The sequence below is a fragment of the Bombina bombina genome, chromosome 4 (genome assembly GCF_027579735.1).
Source record: "Bombina bombina isolate aBomBom1 chromosome 4, aBomBom1.pri, whole genome shotgun sequence".
Taxonomy (NCBI): Eukaryota; Metazoa; Chordata; class Amphibia; order Anura; family Bombinatoridae; genus Bombina; species Bombina bombina.
Window position 1 is genome coordinate 511,120,524 of NC_069502.1, and position 20,999 is coordinate 511,141,522.

The 20,999-nt window shown below is 35.0% G+C and overlaps 1 protein-coding gene across 1 annotated transcript in view; it reads right to left on the reverse strand.

The window, feature by feature from the left end:
• Window positions 1–3,642: 3,642 nt before the first annotated feature.
• The window catches only part of COL9A1 (collagen type IX alpha 1 chain), a 197,928-nt gene continuing 180,571 nt past the window's right edge, over window positions 3,643–20,999 (reverse strand). The window contains exons 34-38 of the mRNA XM_053711980.1: window positions 19,204–19,350; window positions 19,066–19,120; window positions 17,382–17,570; window positions 15,833–15,910; window positions 3,643–4,739 (exon numbers count right to left, since the gene is read on the reverse strand). Of these exons, the coding sequence (XP_053567955.1) occupies window positions 4,543–4,739; window positions 15,833–15,910; window positions 17,382–17,570; window positions 19,066–19,120; window positions 19,204–19,350 (666 nt within the window). The 3' untranslated portion in view covers window positions 3,643–4,542. The remainder of the gene's footprint in view (window positions 4,740–15,832; window positions 15,911–17,381; window positions 17,571–19,065; window positions 19,121–19,203; window positions 19,351–20,999) is intronic.

Here is a 20,999-nt window from a genome sequence, read left to right on the forward strand (position 1 = left end):
ATAAGATAATTATAACAAGAAAGAATATGTAAAAAATATTCCACAATGTGTGTCACTAAAAATATTATAATATTAAGAGTTCCTGCTTAAAGATACTATCTAATCAATAGCTATTTTGTGTTTTGTTTTGGGGTTTTTTTGTTTGTTTTTTAGCACTATTATCACTGATTCAATTTGACCCCTTCAACTAATGGTCATGGTAACCCAAGGTGTTCAAACAAATTGGGGAGTGGAGTAATCGCGAGTGTAATGGAATCGGCTCAGAGCCGTCGCTAGCACTCACCCACTTTGAGGGCAATCTGGGGTCTCCCACCACGTTGGTCGTGGTGATGTCACGTGCAATGACGTGATGAGTGACCTCACCACACAGACCCCAAAGACCCATCGTTGGAAAGGTAATCGCCTAACCTTTCCAACAGTATAAGTCTTTGATCTGAAAAAATATATATACAGTATATATATATATATATATATATATATATATATATATATATATATATATATATATATATATATATATTTAAAAAAAAGTAAAAAAAAAAAAAAAAGCTCAAAACCAGCTTAGTACCCATGTGGAAAATGAAAAAGTTAATTTCTACTAAAGAAATTGTTGAAAGAGATTCTAGGCTATTGGTGTTTAATGTGACTAAAAAAATAACAATGCTCATACATTTGCATTTTTAAAGTATAAGGGGTTTTGCATGAAAACAAATTACTCTAGGATCTTTTATGTTAATGAATCCCCCTTTAACATGGCATGGTTAGTCTGCCTGGCCAATACCATACATACATCATATGTTAGATATAGTAAAATCATGTTGAATGTTCAGGATTAACTTTATATAAAATAAAGATCGGCATAACATTTGAAATTTGTATAGTGACAGCGAACCTTTAACATTTAATAGCTAGAAAAATTTGCTTTATTCCTTGCAAGTCTACTTGATGATAGCAATGTGTTTAACACAATTATCATTTACACAACATTTTGCTAAATAATTTAAAGATTATTTTATGATAATTATATTTTTCTCTCTCTCTTCAATATTCATTTCTAAGTTCTATTTGCTTATTTGTTAAATCTAACTGATGGAAAAATGAAGGACTTTCTCATAGTAATTAAAAGGACAGTAAACTCAAATTTGACTTTAAATGGACCGATCAGAGCATGGATTTTAAAACAACTTTGCAATTAGAGGGACATGAAACCCACATTTTTTCTTTCATTATTCAGATAGAGAATACAATTTAAAAAAAGTCTCCAATATACCTCTATTATCAAATTTTTGTTCTCATGTTATTTTTTGTTGAAGAGATACCTAGATAGGTAGCGTGCACATGCCTGAAGCACTACATGACAGGAAACAGTGCTGCCATATAGTACTCTATAGTGCTGCAGAGACATGCACACTCCTGAACTTACATCTCTGCTTTTCAACAAAGAATAACAAGAAAATGAAGAAAATTTGATAATAGAAGTAAAATGGAAAGTTGTTCAAAATTGTATGTTCTCTCTGAATCATGAAAGAAAAGTTTTAGGTTTAACTACCCTTTAACTTCTATTATCAATTTTGCCTCGTTTTCTTGGTATCCTTTGTTAAAAAGTATGCATAGGTGGGTTCAGGAGCGTGCACATGTCTTAGCTATCTGGCAAACATTGCAACAATGTTTATGGCAATGCTATGCATAGTTGCAAACAGTGCTGTCATGGATTGCTACAGAAACGTGCACGCTTCCTAGGTTTACTCTTCAACCAAGGATAACTAGTGAAGAAAGTTGTTTAAAATAACTTGCTCTTTCTGAATCATGACATTTTTATTTTGAATTTACTGTAAGTATTAAGTTGATAAATTATCAGAATAATAAAGTTCTGCTTGTTGTATAAAAGTATATTATTTATTATGTGAATAAACTATTCTCCATTTAATAAATAAAGACTCACACATTACCCAAGGAGGTAGTGAATGCCAATACCCTAGATACATTTAAAAATTGTTTGGATACATTTCTGTCTATAAACAAAATTCATAGATATGATTGCTAGTATTAAATGGGTCACCTTTTAGTGGGATTATTTAAGCTTAACCGGAGCTGTTTTGTAAGTATATTAGATTTGTATAGGTTGAACTTGATGGACTTCGGTCTTTTTTCAACCTCATCTACTATGTTACTATGTTACATTCTAACTAGTTTTAGAAACAAACTAAAAAAGAAAAAATATTTGGGGTAACTGCATACAGTTTTTTATGTGAACTTTCTAAAACATTTTTAAATAGTATTGTTTTTGTTACAGATTTTACAAGAACATATATTTGTAGCATATATCAACGACTTATTAATATTTGTAGCATTTCTTAAGTTTAATTTTATCATTTATATTTGCATGCTTGTTTAAATCATTTCATTAGATCTAGCACGTGAGTCTGTCTGTCTTGCCTGCCATCTATCTAATTTAGCGACTTTATTAAGCCATGGAAATTGCAGCAATCTCAGGTGATTTAGTTAATTCTTTCAGTCACTTCTAGTGAATATTTTAAGTAAATAAAGTGATCACCCAGCATTTACTAATCCCTAATGACAGATGTTCACAATATTAAAGCATCATTTATGTTGAAATTGGTTTTGGCTGTTTCAGATAGGCAAAGACAACAGACAAAACACTGTATCACTTGATAACCAAGAACACCTAGAATCTGTCAAAACAATTGTCAGTCGTTATTAGCAGGCATGTCTTCATGAATTAAGGCATGCACCTGAGACTATATATATATATATATATATATATATATATATATATATATATATATATATATATATATATATATATATAGAGAGAGAGAGAGAGAGAGAGAGAGAGAGAGAGAGAGAGAGAGAGAGAGAGAGAGAGAGAGAGAGAGAGAGAGAGAGAGAGAGAGAGAGAGAGAGAGAGAGAGAGAGAGAGAGATTAAGTCTATCACTCCTTATACAAATATATTGCATTATATATATTGAGATTAATATGTCAGATGGAAAATTTAATACAGGTGTAGTAGGAGCCTAATGAAGTACTGGCAAATTCTCATTATAATCGCTGCCAAGATAGGTTTTTAATCATACTTTGAGTTTAAACGTTCAGTGTCCCTTTTTCCTTATTTAAATTAGGTCATTTGAATGTTATCCAGGTAATTTAATAAACATAATAGTAGAAACATAGAGATTGTAAGTGAGCATCCGACATCAAATGTTGTCTTCTGTATTAGTCTTTCTGATTTCATTTTTGATGCAATCCCACCAATTATTTGACCCTTGAAATGGCATATAAATTACTTTTGCACATAGTTCAATTATACTTGTGTCAACAGAATATGATCATCTTCAACAATGTTAAACTATTTAGCTAAAAAACCGTCCTTTAATAATTATGCATTCTTTATAAGTTAATAAGTAGTAATTTACCCAGTACCATTAGTATGCTATTTTTATCAGAACGAAATCTGTGCAAAAACAAAAGGAACAATTGTGATAATCTCTAGTGTTACATATAGTTGGCCACTTTTTTATATAAACTGTGATACATCAAAACTGCATTTATCTTCTTTATACAGCTGTTTAGAGTCCACTTCAATTTGTTATTTTCTTTTTCATTGAAATACATGCACAAGGTTACGAAACAGTATTTATTTCTTCCTTTTTTGTACAACCAGAAATGCCACATGAAAATAAATATTCTCAGCTATCAAACGATTTTTATTTCTGGATATTAAAAAAAAAAATCTCATCACTTTCATCACATTGTATTGCTGATGTCACACAGTTGAGGTGTTGGATGGCGCACATTTCATACACACAATGACTGGTACAGGTTGTCTAATTACACTAAATTCTGCTGACATATCACTTGTCAGAATATCCCACATAACACATTTACAGAGATTTACATCATAGGTTAGTTTCAGAGTGACATATTTTACATGAATATCTATCCTTTCTTTTACAGAAATTAAATCACAGTGATTGGATAAAAAGCACCTAAAGGTTTATGGGAAACATCAGTCTTCACTTGCAGCTCTTATCAGCAAAGAGGGCAGAATCCTTGCTGTGTTTGATATGCAGCATGCTCAGTTTTATTTTTATATCAATGCTGCCTGACATTAGATTTCTCTTAAGTATACAATATAATACATAGACAATTTATCTTTTCTAGAACATATTCATTGGGTTTTTAACACTTGTAAGGCGGTGGTTAAAAGTTGAAGTAAAAGCAACACACATATCTTCTTCCTTTACATGTATCCGTTTGACTCAGAAAAGTAGCAATATAAAATGTTTATTTGAACAATTATTCTTTATGTGTTACCGCATGGGCATTATGGAGGTCTTCTTGTAATATTGTGTGAGCACCATCATTTCCAAATTTTGGAGTTTCTTTTTTTCTTTACCACATACACACATTATGTTAATGTCTGCTGTGCAGAATGAATGAGCTTTGTTGGTAACATTTTTCCTTTGAATTCATTCTGTGATGTCACTTGCGAGGGCAGACAATGACAGGTAAGAAACAGTTCAAGGCCCTTTCTCATTAGAATCTTTAGCTGACTGAGGAGCTGCAATGGCTTGAAGGCTGCATGAGGAAGGATCACAGTATCCAGCGTGCCCAGGAGGCCCAGGAGGTCCGGGAATGCCAGGCTGCCCACCGGGACCAGGTGGACCTCTTTCTCCATCACGTCCATCCTGACCATAACTTGGTTTACCTGGTTCACCTGCAAAGAAAAAGCAGAAATGTTGAACAAAGAAACTGTTCAAATGTTGATTGAAATAAATAATTTCTTACACTTTTAGCACTGCATGCACTGAAAAAGTATATATTGAAATAAAAATGGGTATATGCACAAAGGATATATATGAAAAAGTATCAGCTTCAGTGTGAATACAGTCCTCAAACTTGATCTATTGGAAATTCTAAAAAAAAGCAGAAAACTTACAATTGTGAAACCCTGTTCATAACTGTGTATAATGAAGACCTTGGAAATATACTCACACAGACATGAGCAAATAACTCGGCTCTGAAGTGTACAAGCGCATGGAGACCTATATTAGGTTTAGGAAATTTCTCAATCCAGAGAGCTCAGATTAAAAATATTTATGGATAAAAGGACAAAATGACTAAGGTATTACGGAAACAGCCAATATACAATAAATATTTCAATTGCATCACTTGGAAGGGGGAACTTTGAATAAACTGCTTAGCTGACAGAAACGCTTGCTCTTTGGTGTCTTTTGATTGAGTTTTATTTATGCCGCTCTTATGTCCTAATACCTGAATGATATATCAATAAATATTTTTAATGTGAGCTCTAGATTGAGAAGTTTACACTTCAGAGCTGAGGTATTAGCTCATGTCTGTGTGAGTATATTTCCACGTTCTTCATTATACACCCTTAATAAAAAGGATTCATGATTGTGAGTTTTCTCCTTTTTTTGAGGATTTCCAATGGATCAAGTTTGAGGACTGTATTCACACTGAAGATGGGACTTTGTCACATATATTTTTTCTGCACTATACACATTTATATTAATATTTCAGTATTTTCTTTTCCTTTTTCGTGTATCACTTTTCATTGAAAAAGCATATCTGTTTTGAAAGATATTTTGAGGGGGTTTTAGCCAAGCATGGCCACTGTTCCTAAGAGATAAACGGTGCAGCAAACAATTTATAAATAGAAGATACTAATTAATTATTCGCACCTTTGGGAAAAAAACAGTGGAGACTGTGGCAAGTGAAAAGGGGAGTCCATACAGAAGAAAGAGGTTTTCTCAGCAATTTTTAAGGATAATGTAATTCTATATGTGTAAATTATTTAACATAAGAATTACACTATGGGGACGATTTATCATAGTGCGAGCAGAAACGATCCACTGTAGCGGATCATTTCCGCTGCAAATTGATAAATGCAGACAGCTATGATAATTAAAAATTTAAATTAAACTGGACTTAAAACCAAATGCTAAGCAGCAGGAGAAATGTGGCTTGTATGCTACACTACAGTACTACTTAATATTTTTATATTTTTTCTTCAGTATTATCCCAGGCAGACTATTACTGTTTTGGTCCATTTTAAGTGAAATGTGTGTAAAAACATAGCTCTATATTAAATGTATTTTCTCCAGAGATTTACTGTATGTTTGATTAAATCATGGTTATAAAGATAAATTAACCCTTATATTTATATATGCTAATACTAACGTTTAGAGGTCCTCTAACCTAATCCCTATATTGATTTTTGGGAGCATGATTACTGACTCAGAAAACACCATCCAGCTCACTCTAATTGTTAATTAATAATTGTTACAATATAACAGTTAAAAAAGATATTATTCTATTCTCTGAGAATGTATAACAATTACAATTATCCTAATAGTATAGAACAGAAGGCATAACAAAACTCCAATATTATGATTCTTGCCAATCAAAACAAAGCAAAAATGTGTGTAACTTTAAAAAAATAATGGTTACATTGTAATCATGGAGTTAAAAATCTACTTAACTATTGAAATAATTTTTCAAAGGGCAAAACCGTTTTGTCTATCTACTTCCTAACGCCTAGATTTAGAGTTTTGCATTAGAAGGGGTGCGTTAGCTACGCGTGTTTCCCCCCCCCCGCACCTTTTAAATAACACTGGTATTTAGAGTTCTCTGAAGGGTTGCGTTAGGCTCCAAAAAGGGAGCTTAGAGCATAATTTACCGCCACTTGAACTCTCAATACCAGCGTTGCTTACGATAGCGGTAAGCAGCTAAAACGTGCTCGTGCACGATATCCCCATAGGAAACAATGGGGCAGTTTGAGCTAAAAAAAAACCTAACACCTGCAAAAAAGCAGCGTTCAGCTCCTAACGCAGCCCCATTGTTTCCTATGGGGAAACACTTCCTAAGTCTGCACCTAACACCCTAACATGTACCCCGAGTCTAAACACTTATTAACCCCTAATCTGCCGCCCCCGCTATCGCTGACCCCTTCATATTATTATTAACCCCTAATCTGCCGCTCCGTACACCACCGCAACCTACATTATCCCTATGTACCCCTAAACTGCTGCCCCTAACACCGCCGACCCCTATATTATATTTATTACCCCCCCCAACGTCGCCGCTACCTACCTACACTTATTAACCCCTAATCTGCTGACCGGACCTCGCCGCCACTCTAATAAATGTATTAACCCCTAAACCGCCTCAATCCCGCCTCCCAAACCCTATAATAAATAGTATTAACCCCTAATCTGCCCTCCCTAACATCGCTGACACCTAACTTCAAGTATTAACCCCTAATCTGCCGACCGGACCTCGTCGCTACTCTAATAAATGTATTAACCCCTAAAGCTAAGTCTAACCCTAACCCTAACACCCCCCTAAATTAAATATAATTTTAATCTAATGAAATTAATTATTTCTTATTAAATAAATTAATCCTATTTAAAGCTAAATACTTACCTGTAAAATAAACCCTAATATAGCTACAATATAAATAATAATTATATTGTAGCTATTTTAGATTTATATTTATTTTTTAGGCAACTTTGTATTTATTTTAACTAGGTACAATAGCTATTAAATAGTTAATAACTATTTAATAGCTACCTAGTTAAAATAATTACAAAATTACCTGTAAAATAAATCCTAACCTAAGTTACAATTAAACCTAACACTACACTATCAATAAATTAATTAACTAAACTATCTACAATTAAATCAACTAAACTAAATTACAAAAAAAACAAACACTAAATTACAAAAAATAAAAAAAGATTACAAGAATTTTAAACTAATTACACCTACTCTAAGCCTCCTAAAAAAATAACAAAGCCCACCAAAATAAAAAAATGCCCTACCCTATTCTAAAATAAAAAGTTAACAGCTCTTTTACCTTACCAGCCCTTAAAAGGGCATGCCCCAAAGAAAACAGCTCTTTTGCATTTAAATAAACATACAATACCCCCCCAACATTACAACCCACCACCCACATACCCCTAATCTAACCCAAACACCTCTTCTTCCGGCGACTCCCGGCGAATGAAGGTTCCTTTAAGTGACGTCATCCAAGATGGCGTCCCTCGAATTCTATCAGAATCCTATCAGCCAATCGGAATTCGAGAGACGCCATCTTGGATGACGTCACTTAAAGGAACCTTCATTCGTCGGGAGTCGCCGGAAGAAGAGGATGGATCCGCGTCGGCTGCTTCAAGATGGTCCCGCTCCGCGCCGGATGAAAGAAGATAGAAGATGCCGCCTGGATGAAGATGTCTACCCGTCCAGATGCCCTCTTCTTGCCGTATAGGATGAAGACTTCGGACCCTCTTCTGGACGGATCAGTGATACCCGGCGTGGTGAAGATAAGGTAGGGAGATCTTCAGGGGCTTAGTGTAAGGTTTTTAAGGGGTGTTTGGCTTAGATTAGGGGTATGTGGGTGGCGGGTTGTAATGTTGGGGGGGTATTGTATGTTTATTTAAATGCAAAAGAGCTGTTTTCTTTGGGGCATGCCCCGCAAAAGGCCCTTTTAAGGGCTGGTAAGGTAAAAGAGCTGTTAAATTTTTATTTTAGAATAGGGTAGGGCATTTTTTTATTTTGGGGGGCTTTGTTATTTTTTTAGGGGGCTTAGAGTAGGTGTAATTAGTTTAAAATTCTTGTAATCTTTTTTTATTTTTTGTAATTTAGTGTTTGTTTTTTTTGTAATTTAGTTTAGTTGATTTAATTGTAGATAATTGTAGATAGTTTAGTTAATTAATTTATTGATAGTGTAGTGTTAGGTTTAATTGTAACTTAGGTTAGGATTTATTTTACAGGTAATTTTGTAATTATTTTAACTAGGTAGCTATTAAATAATTATTAACTATTTAATAGCTATTGTACCTAGCTAAAATAAATACAAAGTTGCCTGTAAAATAAATATAAATCCTAAAATAGCTACAATATAATTATTATTTATATTGTAGCTATATTAGGGTTTATTTTACAGGTAAGTATTTAGCTTAATTTATTTCGTTAGATAAAAATTATATTTAACTTAGGGGGGTGTTAGGGTTAGGGTTAGACTTAGCTTTAGGGGTTAATACATTTATTATAGTAGCGGCGAGGTCCGGTCGGCAGATTAGGGGTTAATACTTGAAGTTAGGTGTCGGAGATGTTAGGGAGGGCAGATTAGGAGTTAATACTATTTATTATAGGGTTTGCGAGGCGGGAGTGAGGCGGTTTAGGGGTTAATAAATTTATTAGAGTAGCGTCGAGGTCCGGTCAGCAGATTAGGGGTTAATAAGTGTAGGTAGGTAGCGGCGACGTTGGGGGGGCAGATTAGGGGGTAATAAATATTATGTAGGGGTCGGCGATGTTAGGGGCAGCAGATTAGGGGTACATAGGGATAATGTAGGTTGCGGCGGTGTGCGTTCAGCAGATTAGGGGTTTAAAAATTTTATTAGAGTGGCGGCGATGTGGGGGGACCTCGGTTTAGGGGTACATAGGTAGTTTATGGGTGTTAGTGTACTTTAGAGCACAGTAGTTAAGAGCTTTATAAACCAGCGTTAGCCCAGAAAGCTCTTAACTCCTGACTTTTTTCTGCGGCTGGAGTCTTGTCATTAGAGTTCTAACGCTCACTTCAGCCAACCAGCGTTAGAAAGATCCCATTGAAAAGATAGGATACGCAATTGACGTAAGGGGATCTGCGGTATGGAAAAGTCACGGCTGGAAAGTGAGCGTTAGACCCTTTCCTGACTGACTCTAAATACCAGAAGGCGGCCAAAACCAGCGTTAGGACCCCCTAACGCTGGTTTGGATGGCTAACGCAAAACTCTAAATCTAGGCGTAAATCTTTTAACAACATTTTATGTAACTTAGTAGATAAGGTTGAAAAAATACCAAAGTCCATCGAGTTCAACCTATACAAATCTAAAATACAAAAAGGTCCAGTTACGCTTAAATAACCCCTCTAAAAGGTGACCCATTTACTAATAGCAATCATATCCATGAATTTTGTTTATATTCAGAAATGTATCCAGACTATATTTAAATATATCTAGGGTATTGGCATTCACTACCTCCTTTGATAATGAGTTCCACAATTTTATTGCTCTTACAGTGAAAAAACGTTTCCGTTGCAGGAGATTAAATCTCCTTTCCTCCAACCTTAAATTGTGACCTCTTGTCAGAAACAATTTTATTGGAATAAACAGAGCTTCTGCCATCTCTGTATATGAGCCTTGAATATATTTATATAAAGTAATCATGTCACCTCTCAAGCGCCTTTTTTCTAAAGAAAACAGACCCAGTTTGGCTAGCCTCTCCTCATAGGTTAAATTCTCCAATCCCCTTATTAGCTGTGTGGCCCTTCTCTGAACTTTTTCTAGTTCTGCAATATCATTTTTTGCGATCGGTCCCCAGAACTGCACTCCATATTCAAGGTGAGGTCTTACCAGGGCTTTATATAGTGACAGAATTATGCTTTCCTCCCTTGAATCAATGCCTCTTTTAATACATGCTAGTATCTTATTAGCCTTTGAAGCTGATGCCCTGCATTGTGCATCCATCTTTAGCTTGTTATCTATTACTACTCCCAAATCCCTTTCCTCCTCTTGTTTGGCTAAGTATTGTCCCATTTAAAAAAATATGTTGCCTGCTTATTTTTACTTCCAAAATGTAGAACCTTGCCTTTTCCCGTATTAAAGCTCATTTTCTATTTACTTACCCATATTTCTAATTTTTGCAGATCCCTTTGTAATGAAAGTTCATCCTGCTCTGACCTAATGACCTTACTTAACTTAGTATGTAGGCTTTCTAATATATTGGAAAGCCTTGAGAAAAGTTTTTTTTTAAGAAACTCATGGTTTGTATGTTATTGTATTGACTGATTAACAAATGTAAAATACCAAATCTAAGTAAACTTCTGCAATTATGATGTATAAGCATTTGATGACTGTAATGAAATATGCAATTTAAACAATGGATGAACTACTGAGAAGCCATAAAGGGATTAGTGTGTACCATTAAAAGCACCATACAAGATTTTTTTCTGCAGTCTTCTAATATACTAGCATAATGGTGGGGGGGGGTAAATATGTTTAAAATGCTTTATCAGTTTGTTTGCTGAACTTTTTGCAGCAGTCAAGACAGCACTTCCATTATTTGCAGGAGAAAATCAGGACTTGTTAGAGGAATAGACACAGCTAGCCACGATCATTATGTTAGGAAAATAATTTATTGGATAATCATTAGGGATAGGTATGGGGCAGTGATAGACTTGCCATACACACTTCCAGTTATTAGAATTTGAAAACTCTTCATTTTCAAATATAAATTACAACAAAGGAAGGCAAAGCTGTTTTACTATACATAAAGATTGTATATTAAAAATCTCAATCATTGTTTAGTCCCTTTAAGGATAGTATAGAATGCGTTAACAGATAGACTTCTATTTAATGCTAGAACAAAACCTAAATGGGTAAGAATAGATTGCTAATAAAAATAACAAAAAGTAGCATATTTTTAAAATTACTTATTTTGAAATGGGAAAATACTTATTTATATTTCATAACTACAGTAGAATCACATCTTAAACTTCTATAACTAATATGATATGCTACAAAATACAGCAAATGTTGTTGACTTTTTTAATGAGTGTGTTTAATATATAACTATCTATACATTTACACAACCACAAATATCAGATTAAAGCAAAATTTAACAGACTAAAGAAAAGTTTGAAATAGATCCAATTACATAATTGGGTTAGCATAAAAATAAATGTGTTGCGGTTGCAGAAATGTAAGTAATAATAACTATATTTAAGTGCATTTTTACATAAAAAAAAAAAGCAATTACATTTTTTTCTAATGATGCAAAAATGTAATTTTAATTATTTTTGTGGTACTCATGACTTGTGGCTTTAAACATTTTATAGTATAAATGTTTCCAATTTGAGAAACAAATAATAAGGAACTAATATCATGTTACGCCAACTGAGACATGGTGTGAATGATTGTGTACATCTTTAAATGTAGGCTTGCTGACTCCTTAAATACTTTCCAGTCAGGGAGCACTATTGATTTGCCGAACTGTTCATGCAAAAACTCTTCAGGATTTTTTAATATGCATTATATTCATTAGGTCAATAATGTGTGAATATTATTTTTTGTGAAGAGATTATCAAACTAGGGAAAACATCAATAGTAGGAATAGTTTTCCTTAGTATGTACAGTGATATTTGATAGAATTAAATTCATTATATTTTATCACATTAATTATAAAATTAAAGAAGGTTATGGGCTTTAGCAACACATTAATGTTACTCAATATTCATAGTTCTGGCAGAGCAAATGCATACATCAGTAATTACAACAATTTTCTCAGCTTGCCATCAGGATTTGTCACTGGCTTTTATAAAAAAAAAAAAAACATATTGCCATTAAAAAGGTGATGCTAAATGTATCCATAGAAAACAGGATTTTAGGATCTGTTTACGCAGATTCCTCTCTCCTACTGACACACTCTGTGTTTTATTGTCCATCATATTAATCAAATTCTTAACAATATCTCATAATCTGCTACCTATTAGCTTTCAAAAGAGTTTATACTAACTGTGATGTATGGATGGCAGAGAGGTGATATATTATAAGCCTTATTTGCATGTCACTGCCCAGAATACCAAGCAGAATTGAAAGCAATGGAGAGATTCCACAGGGCAGCTAACCTACCAATTCAGCAAGGAGATGTTAAAAGGACAGTCTACTCCAGATTTTTTTGATTTTTTTTAAAGATAGATAATCCCTTTAATACCTGTTCCCCAGTGCTGCATAACCAACATTATGATATTTATACACTTATTAACTGTTATTACCTTGTATCTAAGCCTCTGCAGACTGCCCTCTTATCTCAGTGCTTTTGATAGACTTGCATTTTAGCCAATCAGTGCTGACTCCTATATAACTCCACAGAAGTGAGCACAATGTTATCTATGACACACATGAACTAGCACCGTCTAACTGTGAAAAACTGTCAAAATGCACTGAGATAAGAGTTTTCAACGGTTTAGAAATCAGTTTGAGTCTACCTATGTTTAGCTTTTAAAAAAGAATACCAAAAGAACAAAGCAAATTTTATGATAAAAGTAAATTGAAAAGTTGCTTAAAATTGCATGCCCTATCTGAATCATGAATTTTGACTAGACTGTCCCTTTAACCCCTTAACGAACGAAGACGTGCCAGGCACATCCTACAAAAAGTATCAGTTAATGACCAAGGACATGCCTGGTACATCTTCTGGGGTTTCAAGGACTGGAAGTGATCGTGAGAGGGGTCAGGGAGGGATCAGGGGGTGGGATGTGTCAGGTAGTAGGCTGAACCCAACACTAAAGCTAAAATTAACCCTACAAGCTACCTAATTAACCCCTTCACTGCTGGGCATAATACAAGTGTTGTACAAATGGTGGCATGGAATATACCAAAATGGGCCTAGATCAATACTTTGGGTTGTCTACTACACTACACTACACTAAAGCTAAAATTAACCCTACAAGCACACTACAAGCTACCTAATTAACCCCTTCACTGCTACACCAAAAAGTAATGCCAAAGCCAAAAATGTCTGCTATTTCTAAACAAAGCAGATCCCAGAGAAGCATTTACAACCATGTGTGCCATAATTGCACAAGCTGTTTGTAAATTATTTTAGTGAGAAACCTAAAGTTTGTGAAAAAGTTTGTGAAAAAGTTAAAGATTTTTTTATTTGAACGCATTTGGCAGAGAAATGGTGGCATGAAATATACTAAAATGGGCCTAGATCAATACTTTGGGTTGTCTACTAAAAAATATAGACATGTGAAGGGTTATTTAGGGATTCCTGATAGATATCAGTGTTACAATGTTACTAGTGCTAATTTTGGGGGAAAAAATGGTTTGGAAATAGCAAAGTGCTACTTGTACTATAACTTGCACAAAAAGCAAAGAACATGCAAACATTGGGTATTTCTAAACTCAAAATTTAGAAACTATTTAGCATGGGTGTGTTTTGGTGGTTGTAGATGCGTAAGAGATTTTGGGGGTCAAAGTTAGAAAAAGTGTGTCTTTTTCAATTTTTTTATCATATTTTATAATTTTTTTATAGTAAATTATATGATATGATGAAAATAATGGTATCTTTAGAAAGTCTATTTAATGGCGAGAAAATGGTTTATAATATGTGTGGGTACAGTAAATGAGTAAGAGGAAAATTACAGCTAAACACAAAAACAGCAGAAATGTAAAAATAGCCCTGTTCCTTAACGGAAAGAAAATTTAAAAATGGTCTGGTCACTAAGGGGTTAATTTGCTAAAAGTGAATTTTCACCATTGTTCGTTTTAACAAATGAATATATCTACATAATAACTATTCTCATAGTGAAGAAATTGTGATACTTGTATCTGTAATGTTTACAGTATAGACTTAGGCCTCTAGTTATCAAAGTCTGGCGGACCTGATCCGACAGTGTGGATCAAGTCCGCCAGACTTTGCTGAATACGGCAAGCAATACGCTCACCATATTCAGCATTGCACCAGCAGCTCACAAGAGCTGCTGGTGCAACGCCGCCCCCTAGATCGGGTTGATTTGCGGCGATATCTATTCGCCTGCTCAGAGCAGGCGGACAGGTTATGGAGCAGCGTCTTTGTGACCGCTGCTTTATAACTGCTGTTTCTGGTGAGCCTGCAGGCTCGCCAGAAACATGGGGCATCAAGCTCCATACGGAGCTTGATACATATGCCCCATAGACATCACAATATCCCTTCCTCCAATGGGAAAGTCCTTAAATAGCTTTTGAAGTCACTTTCACATATGTGTCAAATATTAATCATTGCATTACAAAATATGTATCACAGTCTTAAGAGTTATTTATCTCCATTGCTGTGGCTAATTGGTGACAGATATAAATGAGCTTCTGCATATATAAAGCAATCCATGTGGGGCACGTAGAAAGGTCAGAGTTCTAAAATCAGTGCAATGCACTCCCCACTCTCTAGGGGCAGCAGATCATTTGCAGTTATAAAGTATAGGAGAAGTAAGACAAATGAATAATCAGAGTGCTTTGCAGAGTTTTTTCATTATGCATAAATAATTTTTTTCAGGAAATTAGTTGTTGAGTGTTAGTTCCCATAATTAAGGTATTTATCTCACTGCCCTATCCTCTTCTCTGCATTTAAAGTGACATGAACTCCATAATTTTTATTTTAAGATTCAAATAGAGCATGTCATTTTAAACACCTTTAGTTTACTTCTATTATCTAAATTGTTTCATTCTCTTGGTATCTATTGTTGAAAATCAAACCTAGATAGGCTCAGGAGCAGCAATGTACTGCTGGGAGCTAGCTGCTGATTGGTGGCTGTTTATATATGCCTGTTGTCCTTGGCTCACGCAATTTGTTCAGCTAACTCCCAATAGTGCATTGATGCTCCTCCAACAAAGGATACAAAGATAATTGATCAAATGTCATAGCAGAAGTAATTTGTTTAAAATAGTATGTTCTATATAAATATTGAAGGAAATTTTTGGAGTGGTTTAATGTCCCTTTAACTGCTTTCAATTGACAGCCTGGAGCAGTGAGTTAAATTATAGGTCTCACTATGGCATCTGAGCTCAATCCCAGACAGCTCAAACATCAACCAATATCCCCCAAAAATCTGTTCAGATTGCCCAACCCATGCTCCTGGTCTTCTCAAAACACACCCATTCATTACTCAAACACTGTTTCCCAAATTACAGTACCTCCATGATTCCACCTTTAATTTCCAAAAGCAAAATGTCCGATGGTCTAGTGTTTAAAGTAATTCTAATAATTTACCTGTAAGACCTGGCAGTCCTGGAAATCCCTTTGGACCTCTTCCTGGTAATCCCCTTTCTCCTCTCTCTCCTGTGTCACCTAAATTGAAAGAAAAAAATATATAATTTTACCAACCTTAATATGTCTGCCACAGAGAATTATTGCAAAAGGAAGAGATATAAGATAATAAACCTAAAGCGCAGCATCGCTCCTGTCTATCCGAATCAGAAGTCACTGCTAACTCTGCTTCACTGTGTTACAGTACAAGAAGATTTAATACTGTGCATTTTCTTTGCTAAACGTGTTCTATATTTCTTACACAATTGTTGGCTCTGCATTTTGCCTCCCAGGGGGACGTATGAATCATAAGACACTTATGAAATTATGCAAAGCTGGGTGAAGCAGCACTAGAATATAAAATGAAATATGACATTTTTGTTTCCCAGAATAAATAAAGGAAAGGTTAAAGCACAAATTAATAATCCTATTGAAAAGGAAGTTTGCTTTGGTTTCAAAAATAACCCTTGAATACAGTTAATAGTATAGCAGTGAATGTTCGTCCTACAGTCATTTTTACATGCACAATATTAAAGAGGAACGCTACATAAAAATTACATTTTTTATATGATAACCTTCTAACGTGATTTATGACAATACAGGGTAAATTCTATTCCAGTTGAAAAAAATATCAACATTTTCGTACAAATTCTTTCATTAAAATGTACGTAATTCTTTTTTAATCTGAAATATAATCCATGAGCGTTATTTTAAAATCCTATGTAAAGTTCATCAAACTTTTGTTTTATTTTACATTGGCCATCAAATCGTTTGCCTAGTGAGATGAACGAGGTAATAAATGAGAGAGTCACCCAAAGAATTGTAATATATTTTGACTCTATCTGGTACTCACGTCTTGGTGGGCAGTTGAGAATGTATTCATATACGAAGTGCAAAAAGATCTTATGTGTTTTTTTTATTCTCCAGTTCAAATATTTTAAAGGGACAGTATACACCAATTTCATTTAACTGCATGTAATAGACACAACTATAAAGAATAATATGCACAGATACTGATCTAAAACTCCAGTATAAAACCTTTCAAAAGCTTACTTGGAAGCTCCCAGTTTAGCACTGTTTAAAAGGTTAGTCTGGGAAACCCAGTGAAAGGGGCTAAACAGCAAAAAGAGTAGACACTCCCCCCTCCTCTGCATATGTAAAGGCTCATTACACAAACAGGAGCAAGCTGGAGTAGGTAGACAATAGTGATTGGTTAGGAGTCTGAAAATCAGCGCAATGTTATTTAAAAATAAGCAAAACTATACATTTTTACAAAACCTATATGGGCTATATAAATGGATCATCTACAAAACATTTATGCAAAGAGAAATCAAGTGTATAATGTCCATTTAACACATTAGAGAAAAACAGTTTAAAAACAATCCAAAAGGTAGATGTTTATTTTTGAGATACTGGCAGCATTTGTTTTTTTTCCGAATAGAATAATAATGATCTACAATGAAATAATAAGTCATTGTTTATTTGTATATGAATAACAATATTATTATCTTACCTTTTGGACCTTTAAGTCCAATCTCACCATTTGGACCTTTGAGTCCAGGAAGTCCTCTGGCACCAAGATGTCCAGGTAAACCATTATCACCTGGTGGCCCTGGTGGCCCTGGTAGTCCTGGCCTTCCCGGTAAACCAGCAGCCCCAGATTCAGGCCTTCGTAAACTGGCAGCCAAGTTAGCTAACTGTTCTGTAACAGGAAGCAAATACATAAATAATTCAGATGAAATTACAGAAGCAGTTATTAAACAATATGATGACACATCAACAAGAGAGTTCCAGGAATATCCCATATTTTATCACCTTGTCAGGATGAATTTAATTGTTTAAAGGGACACTGAACCAAAAAAAAAATTCTTTTGTGATTCAGATAGAGCATGCAATTTTAAGCAACTTTCTAATTTACTCCTATTATCAATTTTCTTCGTTCTCTTGCTATCTTTATTTAAAAAAGAAGGCATCTAAGCTTTTTTCTTGGTTCAGATCTCTGGACAGCACTTTTTTATTGGTGTATGAATTTATCTACCAATCAGCATGGACAACCCAGGTTGTTCACCAAAAATGGGCCGGCGTCTAAACTTAGATTCTTGCATTTCAATATGTGGGACCGGCAACATCAAGGTTGGGAACCGGTGAGTTCATTGCAGATCAGCTTACAAAACCAATCAAGGACATACTTGAAAACGAGAGAAATCTCAATGTATCCTTCCTGGTAAAATATTTTATAAATAAATAAATAAATAAATTTACTGAGCAAATAAGGCCAAACTGCTCCCTCCCGCTGAGTGTGGGACCGGTGTTTGAAATCTATTGATCCGGGGATTGGGAACAGCAGAAGTTGACTGGAGTCTCAGGTAATACACAGTAAAGCTGTTTAAGTATATTGCTGCACGCCATTTGAGGACATTAACTTCAAACTGATGCAAGTGATTACAGCTGGGTTTGTTCCTTTTTACAAGAACAATGCATAGTCTTTTATACTGAAAAAACATAAAGGAAACCACGCAGTTGTAACACCTTGCAGATAGAACTGGGACACGTAATTGTTTAAAGGCTTCGGAGTACACATTAACAATACCGTCTGCCATATTGCCCTACTTTGAAATATATGTGTGAGTGTTGCTTTGCATCTTTGTATAAAACTGAGCCTTAGTACTGTGTTGCTCATTGGCTGACAAGGAAAACTACCACACAAAAAAGTTGTGGGATTTAGCAAAGGAATATATATATAAAAAATAAATAAAAAAGCAATGTAATACATTTTGAAATACTCTCTTTTCTTAGAAAATATATGAAATGCTGTTGTTTGCATAGGGATGCTTTCTACAATATATAGCCATGAGGTGTTCATTCAATTTTTTAACCTACTCAAACATTTTGAATTATTTTTTGAAGTTATGCCACATACAGATACAATAAGGCTCACAAACAAATGCTAGTAGCTGTGAGGGATGATAGGTTAGTCCTATAACTATGTTTTAGATATCAGTAAGGAATTGTGCCCACTTTACAAATAAGGGTAAGAGGAAGAAGACTGAGGTTGCAATCTGCTGTCACTTTAGAGTTCTACCACTTCGTTTAGGAATTTAAGAATAACGTAACTGCAAAGTAAATAAAATGTGACCACATTTTATATTAACTTTTGCATTTCTAATAGTCCAATTATCTAGATATATTTGGCTTACCTTGCAAAACTCTCATGCAGACTTGCTTAATGTGCGGATCTGTTGGTTCTTTGCCCTGGGAAATGTATTGAAATTACATTGCAGTGAGAAATATATATTTTAAAATGAGAGGAAACACACATCATATTAATGACTTACTGGTGGGCCCTGACTTCCAGGCAGTCCAGGGGCACCGTGTTCACCCTGCATTCCACGAGGTCCAGAGGATCCTTGAGGGCCTTCTACTCCAGGTTGTCCCCGGCTTCCTTCTTTACCACGGTTACCAGGTTCTCCAGGGCTTCCAGTCTAAACGTTATTATGGAATACCATGTTACTAAATCACGTCATGAAACATTTTCATTTTTTGATCTATTTCCCTAAAATATTTTTGTAAAATACCTATAATTTTTACAGTCTTCTAATTTTGTAAAACAAGGCAAATTTATTGACAAACTACAAAGTCAAAATGGTTTATTTTTGATATACCAGTTTAGGTAATTTTAAATTTACACTCTCAACAAACAAATATAAAATGTAGTTGCATAGCAATTTAATGTGTACAAATGTATGTTAGGTTTAGGAGCAACTTAAGGACAGGGATTGTAATAGATAGCTAAGGGTATTTTAACTAACAGTAGTAGTATTTGTGATAACAATAGGGGTAAAGGCTAGGTTAAACAACATGTATAGTGGCGCTGCTACTGACATTTTAACAAAATAGACTAATAAAAGGCAATTTGTTTAATATTATCATAATATATAGTATATAAAAAGCATGTCTCAGCAATAAATGCTAAACCAGGGATAAGCAAGGTGCCAGTACACGGACACTGGTGTCCGTGACTAGCCCTTGCAGTGTCCGCCACAATATTAGTATGTCTTTTCTTTCTGATTAAATAATAGGAATAAAAAAAAAAATATGTAGTGTGAATAAAGTTAGTGGCTTGTCAAGAGACTGCTAGCAATATTGGGTGATAAGTTATGGAATTAATAAAGCCTGAGTGAAATACTGGATGTGCATCTGCATCTGTATAATAACACCCAGCTCTATACAAAGACACAATATTGACACTGGCACATGCGTATAGCCAGATAAGGGCTGGTTATAGGATCAGTGGTATCTGCATCAGTATAATAACACCAAGCACTATACAAAGACACAGTAGTAACACTGGCTCATGGGTATAGCCAGAGGAGGGCTGGTTATAGGGTCAGTGGTATCTGCATCAGTATAAAAACACCCAGCGCTATATAATGACACAGTAGTGATACTGGCACATGCGTATAGCCAGATAAGGGCTGGTTATAGGATCAGTGGTATCTGCATCAGTATAATAACACCAAGCACTATACAAAGACACAGTAGTGACACTGGCTCATGGGTATAGCCAGAGGAGGGCTGGTTATAGGATCAGTGGTATCTGCATCAGTATAAAAACACCCAGCACTATACAAAGACACAGTAGTGACACTGGCTCATGGGTATAGCCAGAGGAGGGCTGGTTATAGGGTCAGTGGTATCTGCATCAGTATAAAAACACCCAGCGCTATATAATGACACAGTAGTGACACTGGCTCATGGGTATAGCCAGAGGAGGGCTGGTTATAGGGTCAGTGGTATCTGCATCAGTATAAAAACACCCAGCGCTATATAATGACACAGTAGTGACACTGGCACATGGGTATAGCCAGAGGAGGGCTGGTTATAGGATCAGTGGTATCTGCATCAGTATAATAACACCAAGCACTATACAAAGACACAGTAGTAACACTGGCTCATGGGTATAGCCAGAGGAGGGCTGGTTATAGGATCAGTGGTATCTGCATCAGTATAATAACACCAAGCACTATAAAATAATGTTTTTAATTTTAAATGTACCTTGGTGTCCTTCACTAAGGTCTGTACTTTTGAAAATGTCCACCACAGCCTTTGTCTGTGCCTATCCCTGTGCTAA